Source organism: Colletotrichum acutatum (genome assembly GCF_030867785.1).
Source record: "Colletotrichum acutatum strain CBS 112980 chromosome Unknown BDZ83scaffold_53, whole genome shotgun sequence".
Lineage (NCBI taxonomy): Eukaryota > Fungi > Ascomycota > Sordariomycetes > Glomerellales > Glomerellaceae > Colletotrichum > Colletotrichum acutatum.
The window spans coordinates 70,107-87,533 of record NW_026849047.1 but is presented as its reverse complement, the minus strand read 5'-3'; the positions used below and the strand labels follow the sequence as shown (position 1 = coordinate 87,533).

The following is a 17,427-nucleotide window of genomic DNA, read 5'->3' as shown; positions in this document are numbered from 1 at the left end:
GCATTAGGGGCGCAAGAGAACGTAGTTCGTAATGTGTTTGCCATTGCATGCAGTCATCCTTTACTGCTTGTTTAATGTACAACCCTTGCGTTATTCTGAAGAACGCATCGTTAAACGCCAGATTACCCCCAAAACCAAGACGGTCCCTTCGTCAAGCATTCCCAAACGCGCGAGTCATGAGCCACCCATGTGAAAAGAGAAAATCAAAAGACAGTCGCTTAGTTGCGCTCACCGCGAAGGCGGCGGGCGAGCTGGATGTCCTTGGACTGAATGGTGACACGCTTGGCGTGGATGGCGCACAGGTTGGTGTCCTCGAAGAGAGAGACGAGGTAAGACTCGACGGACTCCTGAAGGGCGCCGATGGCGGAGGACTGGAAGCGGAGATCAGACTTGAAGTCCTGGGCGATCTCACGAACCTGGGAGAGAAGTGTTAGCCGATGCGATTGAGGTGACGCGCTGTGGTTCTCAACTTACCAGACGCTGGAAGGGGAGCTTGCGGATCAGAAGCTCGGTGGACTTCTGGTAGCGACGGATCTCACGAAGAGCGACGGTACCAGGCTTGTAGCGGTGAGGCTTCTTGACACCTCCGGTGGAGGGGGCGCTCTTGCGGGCGGCCTTGGAGGCGAGCTGCTTGCGAGGAGCCTTGCCACCAGTGGACTTACGGGCGGCTGTGAAAAGTCAAGTCAGTACAAAGGGTAGACTGAAGATGTCGCAAAGGAAATGCGACTTACTCTGCTTGGTGCGGGCCATTGCTGCTGTTGTGTGATGATGGACTTGATGGATTTGTTTGTTGGTGATGATGTACCCGTTGGTTGTTGTGGATGTGTTGTGAGTGGATGTAGAAGAGAAGGATGAGGAGTGGGCGACGGGTGGAGGGGAATAAATAGGTAGGGAGACGGAACGCGTGCAGAGGGGAGTGATTGTGCGCCAAAAGGAAAGTGGCCTGTGCGCACCTTCCTGGTTATGGTCGGGTGGAGGGGAAGTGCCAGGTGTGAGCGTGGCAGGCGTGGGTTCTTTTTTGGAAAAATGCCGTTTTAGCAGGCGCGATTGCTTTGCAAGGCAGGCGCATTTAGGCGGGTTTTTTGCGCTTTGTTGTCAAAACGGATAGTTGACTCATTTTTGATTGGCTGGAAATCTTGCATCAAGTCTGACGCCACCCCATCTTTTTTCTCTCAAACACCCGGCAGGGGAGAGTACGTACCCAGCTTCTAATGCCTCCGGAGACCCACTGTGGTCATAGGCAAGGCACTGAAAACAGGTCCTGCATATGCGGGATACCTTACCGAGTACCTTAAGGCACCTTTAGGCTATGCCCATCCAAGATTCAGCCCAGCGTTCCCCGTCTGCGGAAATTTCCATCTAAATGCGGGATGGGCAAAAGCTACGTAAAGCACCTCCAGTGCTCGACCGCTTTACGCGTTAGGACTTGGGAAGCAGAGCGCGTGGAGGCGTCAGCATTAAGACCAGTTGATACTAAGAGTGGTATCATTTATTCATATGTTCCATCAATGAATATCAAAGGCTGTTTGTCGTAGTAGGCAAGAACAATTAACAAAGGTTTTCCGAGATACATCCATGTATTTTACCTACCCGCCCGGCGTTGACATGAAAGGCCATGAGCCTACCCAAGTGATCTCTGCCCGGAACACGCCCATCTCCCAGGCTTTTCGCGTGCGGTCTACAGAGTATCAGGCGTGACGCGATCTCTGCGCGGCCGCGGCATCGTGAATACCTACGCGACTGATGTGGAGGTTCAGTGAGACGGTTTCCCGGTCTCCTGCTCATTCTGATGTACGAATACCTACCAAAATTGGAGCCTGGGGATGGGTAAATGGGGCAGTGACACAGTGGGTGCAGCGACACCTCGGCTTGGATTGAAGACGGCACTGAATTTAACTAGGGCATGTTGAACTACTTAGATGACTCAAGCGCGCGACGAATGAGAGAGCGCCCGTCATCACGTCACCGGCCGGTCAGTCAAGAGACTCGAGTCAAAACACGCTTTCGAGGCTTATAGATGTCGGCTGATGAGTAAAACGATTACCGATGCAGTCAGTAACTTCAGTAGTGTTAGCATCGAACTTGAAAGCAGTGGTTGCCTGCCACGTCGGTAACTGCCAGTGAGATGATCGGTTCCTTGCGCTCAGGTGGAACAGTCGGAGGGGTCTGTACTTTGCAGATGGAACCTAAGCCGGAAACACGGTGCTGATGGCACGCGGCGCGCCTGAGGTCTGGCACGGTAAACTTCAAGGCAAGGTGGCAATGAACGGTGGGAGGAGGAGGAGGAAGGGAGCAGGGACAGACGAGGGACGCCTTCTGGTTGGCTGCATTTAATCGTACCCATCCATCTGCTGCTCCAATTGGGAATCAGCTGAGATTGATGAGGTACCGGGAAAGCCAGTGTGGCCTGTGCGGTTGTGCCTTCCTGGCGTTGTTTTTTTATTTTTCACCTCGCGTCGCGACAGGGTGTGATCCAGCGTGATGGACGTACCCGCTTTTCTCTGGCTGATCCCGAATCAGACTTGGCCCACGGACATTTGATATAAATGCCCGCCCCCCTCTTCGCGACTACAATCGTGTTTCCTCTTACTATTCAGCCCCACGTTATCTCTGCCAAAACAATCTTACACGCCATTCTCTCGGAAGAGCCTCATCACTCCTACCTTAAAGCACTTCAATTTTATCACAATCCACAATGACTGGACGTAAGTGCCGATCTCGCATACTTCCTCCATCTTTCCCGGTATACTAACTTGAGGTGACCAGGCGGCAAGGGCGGAAAGGGTCTCGGCAAGGGCGGTGCCAAGCGTCACCGCAAGATTTTGCGTGACAACATTCAGGGTATCACCAAGCCTGCTATCCGTCGTCTCGCTCGTCGTGGTGGTGTCAAGCGTATTTCTGCCAGTAGGTTCCAACCCCCGCTCGCCTCGGCTTGCAAGAGACTAACACGTCGTTCCTTCAGTGATCTACGAGGAGACTCGTGGTGTCCTTAAGTCCTTCCTCGAGGGTGTCATTCGTGATGCCGTCACCTACACTGAGCACGCCAAGCGCAAGACTGTCACTTCTCTTGATGTTGTCTACGCGTTGAAGCGCCAAGGTCGCACCCTGTACGGTTTCGGTGGTTAAGCGTCGTATTTCTGCATGCCTGTTACGAATCTTTCTTGGGCCATAACGCGATCCAACCCACGACGCGGTGGCCCATGCGGACTTTGGGAGTGGAGTGTTTTGTCACGAATGATCATGGGTTTGGCTGGTTTTGGGTGTTCTACTGTACCATACGGGAAATGGGGTTCTATACGGATGGCTTGGTTGGCTTGAGACATAATCCCTCGCCGAGGCACGTTTTGATCAATTTTTCTCAGTTCCCTTTTGCATTGGCGCGGCTGGATGCTGCGTGTCGCGTCTTTGGCTTGTGACTGTAATTGTTGACTCTCCGCCGTGCATGCTGTTTGCCCTAGTCTTTCTGCTACCGTCGCGCCGCGTCCCGTGCGGGTGTCGACTGACAGCGCTGGTTCTCGATGCATGTTGGCCTTATATACGTCTGTCCAGGCTGCCGTTGAACGTGCGTTGGCGCCAGGCTGCTGACCCTCGATGTTCTTATTTAAGTGGGCTATGGTGTGGGGATTTTACACATACCAAATTCAAGTCATTCAGTGATGAACAAGTCAACAATACGATCCACATAGAGCATCGTACAACTTGCTGTCCCGCTGTCCGTATTTCCCATTGTGTGTGCAGGATGATGTCTCTTCTTAGTAATTTTGGCCCTCTTGTCTTGAAAGGTTTCTTACCTCAATGGGTACGCACTTTGCCATTAACTGATGTGATTGAGTTCGTCTATCTGAATTCTTAACAATATCGAATATGATCTCATGCTTCCAGTGCCTATTTTATTCTCATGGGGTCTTCTCCTTTGTGGTCAGTTGACCATCTTGATCGTCCTGGGGCCTGTGGCCCATAAGTCCCCGATGAAGCCTGATGCGTCATTCTAGGGCTGGCAGGGCTCTTGTCATCCGAACCTACACTTTGGGCCGCCTCTCCGTTAAGGGGTTGATCCATCAAGGGGGACTCTCGTGCTTTGTGTCTACTTGACTTCAGATAAGTCGCGGTGAGGACATGTGTTGTGGATCAAGATGCTATTCCTTGGACGGTCCAAAAGTATGGGCGACTTCAACATGTATTACAAAACATGTCAAAAATCATTTATTCAGCAACATCCTGTCGATTAAATCAATTCTGGCACCAAGAGACTACCAGAGGCGTACTTTACTCTGCATAAGTTGAAAATTTCAATTACCACACGAATCAACATCCCACGACCCAAGCGGTTGCATGCAGTACACGCTGGCCCAAGGAGAAGCGGACAGAAACGCAACCCCGGCGTCTCGCAAAGAACCCAGTACCAGCTGAGATGGAGGGGCTGGAGAGAAGGCGAGTCTCAAGCGCGTATGGTCCGGTATATCGACCTACAAAGTTGGTCAAAAAGAGTAACAGCAACTGGGCCCAGTAGCAAGATTCGTCACCTAATCGCGCCGCAGGCCCGAAGTCCCCAATTGAGCAGGAGCGAACAACAAGAGGGAGAACAACCTGCCTCGACTGTCTCTTAGCACAAGAGAACAATGTTGTCTCGGCCTCGCGCTTGTCCCATGGCTAGTAGCACGCACCGCGGCATAATGCAAAGTCCACGACCAGCATACCTCGATGCCAACCTAGCACAAGACCCGGAACATGAAACGCATGGCCATGCTTAGCTACTTGGTATATTGCGTAACCTTACTAGTAAATGCAGCTGGAAATGCGCGGAAGATTCGTGCGTGATTCACAGGATCGGAACACGGGCGTCGTTTTTGCTGAACCGCCGACATGCCTTACGGCACAACCCAATGATCATTTCACGGTAGCTCGAAGCCCCGAGCCTGCATAGAGATCCATCACAAGAGAGACAAACATGGCCCGTTAATATGGCCTATAGGCCGAATGAATGCATCGGAAAGCGCGAGCTAGCAACTTTGTGCCGACTACACCAGCACAAGCCCTAGACACTGGGGTTTAGACCCGGAAAATCGACAGGCGCATATAAGATCCCACAGCACGGCGTACCATATGCAACGAGTAGCTGAGGGAGACATCATTCTACTGCAAAGTCAGTAGATAACCAGTCTACTGTGCCGAAGTAACACGGCGAACAACACATTGCCGGAACATTTTGCATAAGCTTCTCCACCCATGTCCTCGACTTGACACAGAGATCGAACGCAAGCCCAATCATTAGTATAAGGTGAGATGTAATGGTACTCTGTTCCACCAGGTAGCTTGAACGGGGGGCATGAATGATGGCCGGCCATATTGAATACCGCCTTTCCAAGACTTTGTCCGACTTCAACCTCGATTGCACACTAGATGGGCGTTCTCTGACGGATAAGCGTCATATAGGAACAGAGCACTACAGAATCAGGTTTGAGATCAGGTAATTATCGTGTATACCTCATCAGTGTTGTTCGATGCCCCGACGGGGCCTAGATAGCTTGTGGCCTTCCCACGTCGCACCTATGGATTATCCACGTGGTCCGGCTAGACCACCAACTTGACGGCTTATTCCCCTACCAGCTGTGACTTGCCCCATTTATATCTTATATACTCGCCACGGATGGGTCCAGAGCCTCCTAGATACCATATTTCCCAATAACAAACAGCCACTCAAAGTGCCCAATAGCACATCACTGTATTGTAGGATATATAGTCAGATGATATGCTGAGCCTTGGATGTCTAATCCCGACTGACCCGGACAGAGTGAATATTGTTGAGCAAGACAATATAGGAATCGCGGAGAGCCGTCTGAGAATGGTGTGTCCAAGTCACGTCGATGTACTTGAGACGTTGGCACTTGAATGGAACATAGACGATACCTGGCAGAGTGGGTGATGATACCACTTACCGCTCAACACATATATAACGACGTCCCCTCTTCGTCGCCCCAGTACTCAGCATTGCGTTGGTATTATGGAGCTCCTCGAGGTATCCCAGCTAGAGAGTAAACAAAAGGAGCCGGCTGGGCCGAGCAGCAGCAATAATGGCAGCGAAAGTAGACGTAGGTAGTGACTTGGGGTTCGTTAAGCAGCGGACTCATTTGTTTTCCACTTTGCCGGACGAACCTCCCACGGCAGGTGGAACACAGTCGTCAGCAAACTGGAAGTCTTCTACAACCGGGTCGGCACAACACAGGGACAAAATCGGGGGCATCGTGGCACCTCGTCATTCGTACTCGGCATTTCCCAATTAGGCCACTTTCACTGTCGACTTTACTCCCGGATAAGGCCCCGATATAATCTTTTGATCCCCCTTTCACCGAAGCGAAGTTTTAGAATGGCTGCCCGTGACTGCCTAAGCTTGAGGCAGGGAAAGATGAGTCACGAGCGTGCGTGGCAGCAGCCCAAGAGAGAGGTCGTCACGCGTATGCGTGGCAAGAACCGAGGTGTACAAGTTTGACGACCCAAGCTGCCATTCAGCCACTCTTACAGACAACATCTGGTTTGCCGGGAGTAAGAACCGAGAGGGACGACGCCACTGGAGACAGTTCAGCTCATCACGAGACCGAGGCTCGGACCTAGCCAATGTTCAGGAACCCTGGCAATGTAGAGGAGGAAGCCAACAACCACGACGATAGTATTGGTGAAGCCAGGCGAGTGAGTCAGTGTCAGAACTCATCTGGTTGGCTAAGTACAGACCAGTGGGCATATGCCAGGTCATTTCGAGGACACTTGTGTGGCTAAAGATGGTGCAAGCGGGAGACGGAAGCCAAGCCACAAGCTCAACTTATTCCTGCTCAGTGCGAGAGGGGAAGGCAGCCCGTGATATGGAACTAGGGATTCGGGGGTCGGGGAGAAGGTGGTATCCGAGAAGCCGGAATGGGTTCGATGGCGATAAATGTAAGTTGGCTATTGAGGATGGGCGATGTTGTTAAAAGTGAGCTAAGTGGCAGGGTTGGACAGTCATCACCAGTGGACTGTGGAGGCCAGGTTAACCCGACATAGCAAAACTAGCCTGAAGGTGGACAGATTGCTGGCCAGGTAGGTCATCTGGAAGGTAATGAATGTGTGGACATCACTTCGGATGGTGCCGGCCGCGCAAGATGGAAAAGTTGAGAAGCAGCGGAAAGCAAGACGCAAAAGTCGATGGGCCCGGTTAAATGCCGGTTGACGTGTTGCAGATCCTCTAAGCCCTCCCGCGGACAATCAGGGTCCCCCTTGACCGTTGGGGGGAATACTAGCGCAGCGCCGCGAGCGCACAAGCCGAGGAGAGGTGAGCCCTGAGTGCTGTCACTGGCGGTCGGAAGCCATGGAATCCACTAAATTTAGAATTCCGACAGGACCCTGAGTCAACTTCTCCACGGAACGGAACCCGGCCGCCTGGGCCAAGGAATGGATCTGCGTCGCCCACGGAGAGATCTTGCACTCTGGGCGGCAGTCGATCCAACTGTTGTCTTTCTTTTCGCCACCTGCCCTGTTTTGCGCATGCCTGTATGCCTATGTATGCACGCTGGACCTGATTTTTCCCTTTGCCTGCTTGCCGGCCCCCCCTCCCCCCCGGTCTAGGGTACAGCGCCGTCACGCTAAACTTGATCTCTGGGCTTGGGCACTCACCTCTCAAGTTCTTAGACGTATCCGTAGTCAGGACATCTAGATGTCAATACTTCCTTAATGTAGGTACAGCACAGCCATATTTCGTGGTACATACAGCCGGGCATTACTCAGTGGAGTAGTGTGCAGTCGGGATGGATCCTGGACTCTGCTATCTGCGTTTCGCACGTTTACTTTTTGTTCTATGTAAAGTGAAGTTGGTCTACCCGAGTTCTCGGCCTGGTCCAGTGGGAGTTACACAGCAGCGGATATGCCGGACTGCGCCGTCGCTCACGATGCACAGCATTAGGGCAAAAAAGATGGCCATCGAGTAGCGGCGTTTCGATAAGGTAGTCATGACCAAGCATGGGGCTTTACCGGAGCCGGAGGCAAGCTACGGTCTGCACTTGGGTGCCGCAAGGAAGTGCGGAAACAGAAGTTGGATTCCTCATCGTATTCGTGAATAGTGGTCCTGATGTTCCGCACGATCTAGGAGGGTGGGAGGCCCCGAGATGGCAGCTGGAAGCTATGCTACGTGCCGGAGCAACCGATGCGTGCAGCGTTGGGTCGACGGGTGCGGAGTACCTACGCAGTACGGACCTCATTGAGACCCACTAGAGGTTCATTGGTAAGCATGGCCATGCTCTCAACGTCTGAGGTCTGAGGTAGGTGTGGGTGAATACGGAGTTTACAGACGCCCTCGGATGGTGGGGGCGGCCGTTCCGAAACTGTCATCCAGCCGTGGTCATGGAAGTCTGTGTAAGGTAAATTGCACAGCGCTGTGGCTTAACGCCGATCACGGTATCGGCTTCAGCCACACTCGTGGGGATCCGCATTACTGATTGGTCAGCTTTATAGTGCCACTTCACCTACCCCATAGCGTTCCAAGCATTTGACAAGTTGATGGCCAACACACAATGGCCAATTTCTGCGTTTTAGCAACATAGAAGGGAACAAGAGTCAAAGCTATGAATCTTAAGGTACCTCAACTTATTCGTCTCCTATGGGCTGGTTAGAGGCGGGCGGGTAAACGAGGGCTGAATATCCCTGAATGACAGAGAAAACCTTGGACATGGAGAAGCCGAAGACTGGGCCGGACCACGCACTTGGCTGCATGCAAGAGAAAAGATCGAGAATTTTTCTCTTCCCGCATTCTCCTGCAAGCCTGCACGGGCCCCTCTGCTTTTCGCTGGACATGCACCACCTTACACAACACTGGCCCGACAGCCAGCTTGCCAGCCTATCACGTCTCTCTCACATTCTCACACCACTCGGCATCGGCAACATCGCTTTTCGGGCATCGCGACATCGCTGTCAATCCCTGCACCAGTCAAGTTTTCTCTCTCATTGTTACTCGTTTCCCGAAGGAATTGATTTGCTCCAAACTTCTGAATCATTTAGCTGTGTATGCAGACTTGAATTTCGGCTGCGGATAAGTCTCAAAGATGCTAAGGTGACGTGAACCTGACGGACTTAGTTCGGTGTACTACGTAGTCCATGCACACCCGCCCGGCGAAGGTAAGCTTTAATCAGCTTTGCGGATGAGTCAGCCGGATCTTGTTCTTGAGAACACAGAATAGAAGAAAATTCAGAAGTGATCAATCAGCCACTTTGCTATGCTTGCTCGTCTCATGCTCAAGATGATGGGCCCGGGCTATGCAGTGACGGACGCGCACGCATCTAAACAAAGCACAGCAGAGAGGAGTCGAGTTCCTTCTCTGATGATGCCCCTAAGTTCAGCTCCTACAACCTGATGGAGCCCCATGAATATACCCCCCAGCGCTACAGGGAGTGCTAGTTCTCGAGGTTGGCTTGCTGGTACGAATAAGCATGTATGCGACTACCCTGACAGACCGCATGCCTCGCGATGTGCAACGTAAATCTCTTAGTTATGCTTAAGCTTTCGGGCACTCACGCACAGGACCGTATTCGTGTATTTGAGACCCCCGAGAGTTCCAACGGCTGGACCGGCCGACGGATGGGTTGAGCCCACCTCACGGCCGACGGAACGGGGGTCGAGACCGCTCTAGGTCTTCATGGATCCGGGTGGGGCACTCTTGGTACGGCGGCGCTGAACATGATGGTAGCTGCAATGCACGCAACCTGGCAGTTCACAGCGATGAAGATCATGTGAACCTAAGGAAGTTTGATACGAGGGAAATACGATGAATCCCGGGATACAACGCTCAGCTGACAACGCAAAAAGCAAAAGTCCATAGCAGCATATTATGAGTCGCGATGAGAAGGGTCTCGTCCGAGCCAAATCCTTGGCAGCTAGGTAATCAAAGTCCATAACACCTAGAGCTGGCGCGGCAGCGGCTGCGGCTGCGGCTGCCGAGAGGAGTCATTCAGCAAACTCATCTGTCAGCTGGCATTGTCAGCGTGACTGATTCGTGGCATTCACAGCCCCGTTTCTCTGATGCTGCGCGCGGGGAGCAAGGACTCGGTTCAAAGCCCCGGTTCAAACTTGACAATGTGAGTTTATTACTACATTCCCTGGCAGCTTGGCACTCTGAGTGAGAAGTGCCGACAGTGTCATAGTGGTGGTTATCCGAGGAAACCCGCTCGGTCGGGACCCGACATGCAGGCGAGCAAGCCACATTGAAGATCGGCATGTGTGGCTGGAACATGCCTCGGCATCCATCCACTAGAATCGTCTAAGGGGACCACCGGCCATGGGTGGCCTGTCCTTCTCATGGTTAAGCCACATCACTGAGACGAAAGCACGAATCACAAGTTTAGAGCAAACACACCCAACCTATCACTGTGTAACTTACCAACGAGCGTCGGCTACCAAGTGCTATATCGTGCCAAATCCGGCTATAATCCGAGGACGCGAAGGTGTACAGTATAGGGAGGTATATAGTGGGCCGGAATGATGACCGAAAGTGGTCGTCAAGAATACATGGCAGCGAGCACTGCCCAGCCACATCTCAGCTTGCAGGTTGCGGCGTGCTGCATGCCAACATGCCATCACACCATTATAACCATGTCGAATGCCTGATACCTTGGAGCGTTACGAATACCAGAAGGCCGATGGCAGATGACCATGCTGCCCAAAGTGGTGGTGGACAGACAGTGTTTCTAGCAGTGCTGGCGCATTCGAGCCGTATTGTGATATGTGTTGCGAGGAAATAAACCACCTGAACAAAAGCTATGCGAACTTGCAGCGAAGCATACCTTATTCGTAGCGTCGTAAAGTACCTAAAGTAAATTGGTTGGATGATGGAAGAAAATTGTGCACGCACAGCAAGATCCTGCCTGTTGTTGCTGTATGACGTTGGCTGTAAACTCTAAGGGGTTCTCGGACTTAGGCACTGGTAGTCAAACCTCAGTTCAATGGGGAGGCCTAGGGTATCGGTTAGGTAAGGTTTGGACATGCTTAGTTCAGCCAGAACCGATATGCGCCATGCGCAAGGTTACCTACATAGAGGGAGCCAGCCACCAGCCACCAGCCACACGATACCTCGACCGTTGGATAGTGCCGTACAGAGATCAAGGGTGACATCATCCGCGAGATAGGCAGGTACGACGAGGGACAAGTGGTAGCTTCTGGGCATGAAACGTTACGATCATTTGTCATCAACAGAGGATTTTTTAGTCAACAAGCCGATCAGAAAGATGTCCCATATGGTTGCACATTTTCAACAATACAATGCAGTGTAGACCAAAATACCATTATGGTGTCCGTACCTTATTTGCTTATCTCCCCAGATTTCTCATAGGGCACTGCCGCACTGGAGTGCGCTGGAAGTGCACGAATGGGAGAAGGCGACAAGGGAGGGGACCGATCGAGCATTCGTTCTAGGTATAGAATCTCGGCTTCGTTTATCGATGGCGTGTACCTGCAGACGACAACCACGAGGCCGATGCCAGAGAGGAGGTGCACTGCATAATTAGAAAGCGCCAGACCCTGCGGATAAGTGAATTGACACATTGACACATTACGTGATTGGGTGGCTTCTCTCGGCTTGAACAAGACGGACAGTTGAGCGCTGAACCGTCGGTGTGGCAGTGTGGCTGAGCACAATGCCTTCGGCCAATGAAAACAGTGCACCTGTAAGCATCTTACATACAAGCGGTCTCGCCTTTTTTGGGTGGGGGGGGGGGGCCGGGTGCTCTCTTGTCTCGCGGCCTCGCCTCGCGGGGTTCTCCCCTATGGACCGCGGGGCACGAGCGACACCCTCCCTCCGTCCTCCGAGGCTTCGCCGAAGACAAATTCCAAAGAACCTTTTTTTTTTTTTTTTTTTTTTCCCCCCTTCTTCCCCCTCATCCTTCCTTTCGGGTGCTTGCATCATTGCATTTTTGGAAAACCGGCACGGACTGAGGTCATGGCATTTTCGCACGAACCCTTGTTCCCTGTCTGCCCGCGTCCACCAAACACTCCATGAACATCCATGATCCAGCCCGACAGGACCCTTCAAAACATGCAGCCTTCGTGGGGCCACGGCATGGTAGAAGCGACCGGTGCAGCGAGCATGGAAGCGATCTTCGTACCCCCTCACTCTTCCCTGGACCGGCCCACCCATCATTGGCCATCGGCGTTTGCCCGCCAGGCTGGGCTGGCACGGCCGGAAACTACCTTACGTAGTGAAGGGACTGCGGTACGGATACTCCTGTGGGTTCTTGGATGACATTCATCGCTGGCAGGCACGCAGACCAAAACCTCGGATAATGGTCATTGACGTGTGTGTAGAGGTTTAGGTAATCGCGACCAGGTAAGGACATGTCTAGGTGCTTACAAGATATGAATGGTACTAGGTAAGGTATCTACTCCGTCCGGATATGCATACATACTTGGGAAAGGAGCTTGGAACTGGGGATTTTTACCTCTATTCTCCCCACCTTCTGTCGGCCATTTTGAAGGAGGAGTCGGCCGCTGACGATCAATCGCCGGTGAGAGATAAAGGCTGCAAGCACGGTGACGGATGGCCCGTGTTGGTCCTGGAATAACATGCATCCATGTGCCATCATCGAGGGACTCTGGGATGTGTATGGAAAAATGTAGCGTGGTAAAGGTGTGCGTACCTATGCAGTGTGTGCGTTCCAGCATGTCATCGGGTGGGCCCACCACCCCATCAATCCCTTCCACTCTCCTCATAGTGACACAGTAGGTTCTGTACCGCGGGAATCGACGACCAAATGTGGGAGGCACGGATAGTATACCTAGGCATGTATGTATTAGAGCCTGTGAGATGAGGTTGGTAAGCTACTCCGACACATTAGGTTCTCTCAATACCATACCCGCACAGGATAGGTACAGAGCACCTTGGGTGGTTAGACACCAGGTCTTACACTAGGTACCTTGCCATGGCGGCGAGCTTTGAGACCTCAGTGGTCCCAACCTTTCGCCCTACGTCACTCCACCAGCCCTCGACGGGATTATCGATGTCGTTCCGTCGCCGGAATGGAGTCCACCTACGTCTTGATCGCTGCTTCTCATGACCCTTTGAGTGCAACCACCCGCTCAGCGCAGCATCAAGCGCAAGCCTAGCCGAACACCCTGCCAAGTCTTGAGTGTCCTGTCTGCGAGCCTGCGAAGGGTGCTACCGGTATGGAACGAGAGCAAGACTCGGATTACTTCCGTGCTATCTCCCGCCTCGCATCTTCCCGCCCTTGTCCGTCTCGCTCAACCCACAGTGCGTGAGTGCCGCGACCAATGTGTGTTTTAGTACGGAGTATGCTCACTCATCAGTTGTTAATGTAAGTTGAGGGTCCAAGCTGTCGAAGTCAATTGTCGCCGGTGCTGCGGACAATGTGTACTTGTTGGGTGAACGACAATGATCTCTGAACCCAAGAAACTTCCAGAGGCTTCGAGCAAGCCCTTCCGTCGTCACTTCCATTGCACCGCCGTACCTACCTTACGCTGCCTCACGTTGTAGGCATTGCAAATTGCCTTAGTGGTCTATTGCACACACCCGCTTTCCGCGTACGTACCACACTGGGCCATGGCCGTTCTCGATCTCTCTTTCTGTCATGTGACTCAATTTCCATCCGCGTCAGCTGTTTAGTTGTCCGATGTTGAGGACTCACTGTTCCGTCTGCCTGCGGCCATTTTAGCAACGCCCCGCTGGTTCTTTTTGCGTTAACTCCGGATGCTTAGTTTGTAGACCTCGGCGCACTTCCTTTGCTGCCTTCTACTACTCCGTGCGTTGCTCACATGATGTGGATCGTAAGGCCAAAGAAGGGAAATGTCACTCAGTAAGTACGATTGTCGACCTGAGGAAACGGAATACGAATATACGCCTTACGTGGATCCGAGAGCAGTACCAAGTGAGCCTTTCTCGCGCTTTTTGCTTACCTTGTGCGTGTCACATTGCATGTGCATTATTCAAGCAATTGCTTGCTCGCTGGGCTGCTTAACAGAGACAAAAACTCAAATCTCCCGGTTGGGCCGTTGTCGGTCTTCAGGGTTCCTCGGCCTTCCAGCAAATGGAATCGAGGAGGAAAAAATTCAAGGACTCATACCGCATGCTCTTGGTCGACTTGGTCATCATCCCACACACCTGAAAAATTTCTCCCAGTCTTTTCCCCCCCTTCCGGGCCCTCCCCTTCCTGCATCCAGACCTTAAGGTGTTCTCCCCGGTCCCGATCCCTAAACCCCCCTGTAACCCTGCTCTACTTACCACACTGATCCCATCCCCGGGACCGCCAGCACAACTTGTTTAAGCCTCGGGTCCTCCACCCGGTACCTCCGCTCTTCGTCCGCGTTGCGAGGTGCGGTACGTACTTACCCATAGCGCGCTACCTTACCGCACACCCTGGCCCTTCAATTCTAAGCCCCATAGCCCTCTGGGGTACGTACCTGACCAGCTACCTCATTGCAAGTCCCCTACGTAGTGCTGCCAACCCGCTGCCTCTCTTTAGTCTTTCCATCTTTATAAGTCATCGTCCCTCCATTGTTTGCCACTCACTTTACCTCTCCCACAACCACACCTACAAAACATCTAAACTTCTTAACTGCCACACCATGCTGTTGACCCGACCCACTGCTTCACAATCAATCCAGCAACATCAGCAACAGCAACAATTCCATCAACATCACTCCGACCTCTACCACCAGTATCAGACACAACCACAGCATTTTTACCCTCACTCGATCGATTTTGACGTCGAAGCCTCCTTTGACGACACTGCCCCCGGCCTCACCTCGTCGAGTATTTCCTCGTCTCCGCTCTCGACCCAATCTTTCCTCCCTTCACATTATTCTCTGGCAAGTAATTCAGCAAGCCTTGCAAGCTACGATACGTCCCATCTGGCCGTCCCAAGACGATCAGCGACAAACACTTCAGGTTTCGAAGACTCTGCTTTGAACTACGACCATCATCATAACCTCATGCAGTCAGACGCTTGGGTACTCGGGAATCAGTACGCTCCCAAGACTGTTGGTCGACTTCCTCATCAGCGGGAGTCATCTTTGTCTTCACTCGGTTCAGCCGGTCCCGCGTCACCCTTCAGCCACAGCACGTCGAATCCCCAAATCGCGGTTATAGACTCAACACCCGACGGTCTGTACGATATGCAGGCCCACGACGGTAATGCTTACTACCAGCTGACCAACAAGTCAATGGCGGTGTCTCACGACAACATGTACCCCAACTACAACGGACTGCAGAATATTTCGTCGGACATGGCTGGCTACGCCTCAGCCTTGAATGTTCAACGGCCACGATCTGACCGCGGGTTATTACCTGCGCCTGAACTCTCTATGGCTGGTAGCAGATCCCACCCAAATTCTGTGGCAAGCTCCATTGCCGGGGACTCGCCCGCAACACCATCACACCTTGAACAAGAAGATGACAGGCGGCGGAAAGCTGGTAAGAAATCTCCCACGCGAATTTCATTGAACACAGGCTTAACCAACATTTTCGACACAGTCTTCAGCAACATACCCAAGTTAGACCGCACAATGACAGACATCTACAATGATGAACTGTACAGCCCCAATTTCACCATTACCTCGGCAGCTCCGCCCCAAAACCAGATGGCTGTATCTCCAAGCAATGACGTGTTCGCGCAACGACTTAGCGCCGCAAACAACCAGCACCTGAGTGCGGCACAGTCGCCAGTCTCCAGTGTGTCACGCGATCGTTCGCCTTTCCGCCAGGGCTCACCATTGGCACCTATGCCCAGTCACGACTTTGGTGGAGGTGGTCAGGCCTCTCGTCTACGATTCAACTCGGCCCACCAAATCCGGGAACAGAAGAAGGCGGAGCAAGATGCACAAATCATGAGACAACAAATGACAGTAAAGTCGGAGCCGGAAACCCCAAAAACCATCTCCCCCAAGGACGCGATGCTTGAATTCCACGATGGCGATGCTGAACCATCATTTTCACTCTTTCCATCCCAGGAGACGGTGGACATTGAAGATATTGCAAAGGCAGTGGCTACGCAAGACCAGCAGGTCAACTTTGCCAGGTCTGCTATGCAGAATGGGGCAACTTTCCCTTATATGCCTGCTCAGCTTCAGACCGCTGTCCACATTCCACAGCAGTACCCGTTCATTGCTCATCCACGCCAATCTCATGAGCAGATTCCTCGGCTCAGCTCTGCCGAGTCAAGCACCGGGGGATCTGATGCTACTTCGATTTCAAATGCGACACCAATAGCCAAGCCTGCAGGTGCTGCTGCTGATGGTGGTACTTACACTTGCACCTACCACGGCTGCACGATGCGATTCGAAACCCCTGCTCTGCTGCAAAAGCACAAGCGCGAGGGGCATCGGCAGACTCAGGGTATCGGGGGGCCTAGAAGGCCTGAGGCAGTTGTCACGTCTCCCGATAGCATGCTCAACAGTCAAGCCGGACCTCACCGCTGCGATCGTATCAATCCCAGCACGGGCAAACCGTGCCACACAATCTTCTCACGGCCGTACGACTTGACTCGTCACGAGGATACCATTCACAATGCGCGGAAGCAAAAGGTGCGCTGTAATCTTTGCACCGAAGAGAAGACATTCAGTCGTGCCGATGCGCTCACACGACATTACCGAGTCTGTCATCCGGATGTTGAATTCCCAGGCAAGCACCGACGCCGGGGGCATAACGTCTGAATACGCTACCTACGTTTACTGGTAATACCACCCAGCTCGGATGGTGTCTGCTCCGCGACAGGCTTTACACTGGATTAGTCGGCTGAAGAATGCACCGGTCTCCGAGGAAGCTGATGGTCTACCCAACCATCGTCAATAGCGTGCACCATCCGAACATGAGGAGTGATTCAGGGACGCGGGGAGGTCAGGCGAATCAACAAGGCTGCGAATTCAGGGTCCTCGATGGTGCAGTAAGGGTCGTGCAACATGACATCACATAGTCCGTGCACAGCGACCCTGACGATCCACATGACCCGTAATGACATCACTTGCTGTTCGCAATCCCTACTAGGTTTTCATGGCCAGACGTCGTGCAACTTGCCCGACTCCACTCGACGACATCATCATGAGCCTTGGCATCATCATTCACCTCCGTCTGAGTCTATCAAATCGGGAATTGATGGGACCGAGCTGGGGAGGATGGATGATATGACGTTACACTACATGCGTCCCCACCACAGGCTTATCCTTTCCTTTCTATGCGATATGGACAGCCCCGAATCGAACGAAACCTGTGGTTGTTTATCCATATGATGCAATCTATGGTCGTTGACTACTGGTCGGACTGGACTTGTGCATTTTTTTTCCTCTTTGAGAAGTAGCGATGTTTATCACTTTTCATCATTTACTTGATTTCTGCGATGGTTTGGGGCTGGCGGATATTAGCGAATTTCCAACATTGCTCATTCTTCCACGAAGCGATTACGTATGAGATA

At 52.5% G+C, this 17,427-nt stretch overlaps 3 protein-coding genes across 3 annotated transcripts; 2 read left to right on the top strand and 1 right to left on the bottom strand.

Annotated features, from left to right (window-relative positions):
* Nucleotides 1–218: 218 nt before the first annotated feature.
* On the bottom strand, nt 219–750 carry BDZ83DRAFT_652278 (histone-fold-containing protein; the record flags this gene model as incomplete). Its single annotated transcript, XM_060510512.1, has 3 exons — nt 219–416; nt 475–668; nt 732–750. 3 exons carry the CDS (start codon nt 748–750, stop codon nt 219–221), a joined length of 411 nt encoding a protein of 136 aa, XP_060364364.1.
* A 2,039-nt stretch (nt 751–2,789) lies between these two features.
* BDZ83DRAFT_578861 (histone-fold-containing protein) lies at nt 2,790–3,126 on the top strand (the record flags this gene model as incomplete). Its single annotated transcript, XM_060505175.1, has 2 exons — nt 2,790–2,904; nt 2,963–3,126. Coding segments are annotated over 2 exons (279 nt in total), but the record flags the coding sequence as incomplete, so codon positions are not given.
* Nucleotides 3,127–14,587: 11,461 nt separating this feature from the next.
* Nucleotides 14,588–16,672, top strand: BDZ83DRAFT_578851 (uncharacterized protein; the record flags this gene model as incomplete). The annotated part of the gene is made up of 2 exons (XM_060505172.1): nt 14,588–15,434; nt 15,495–16,672. The coding sequence occupies 2 exons, from the start codon at nt 14,588–14,590 to the stop codon at nt 16,670–16,672; spliced, it is 2,025 nt and encodes a 674-aa protein (XP_060364362.1).
* Between the last annotated feature and the right edge of the window lie 755 nt (nt 16,673–17,427).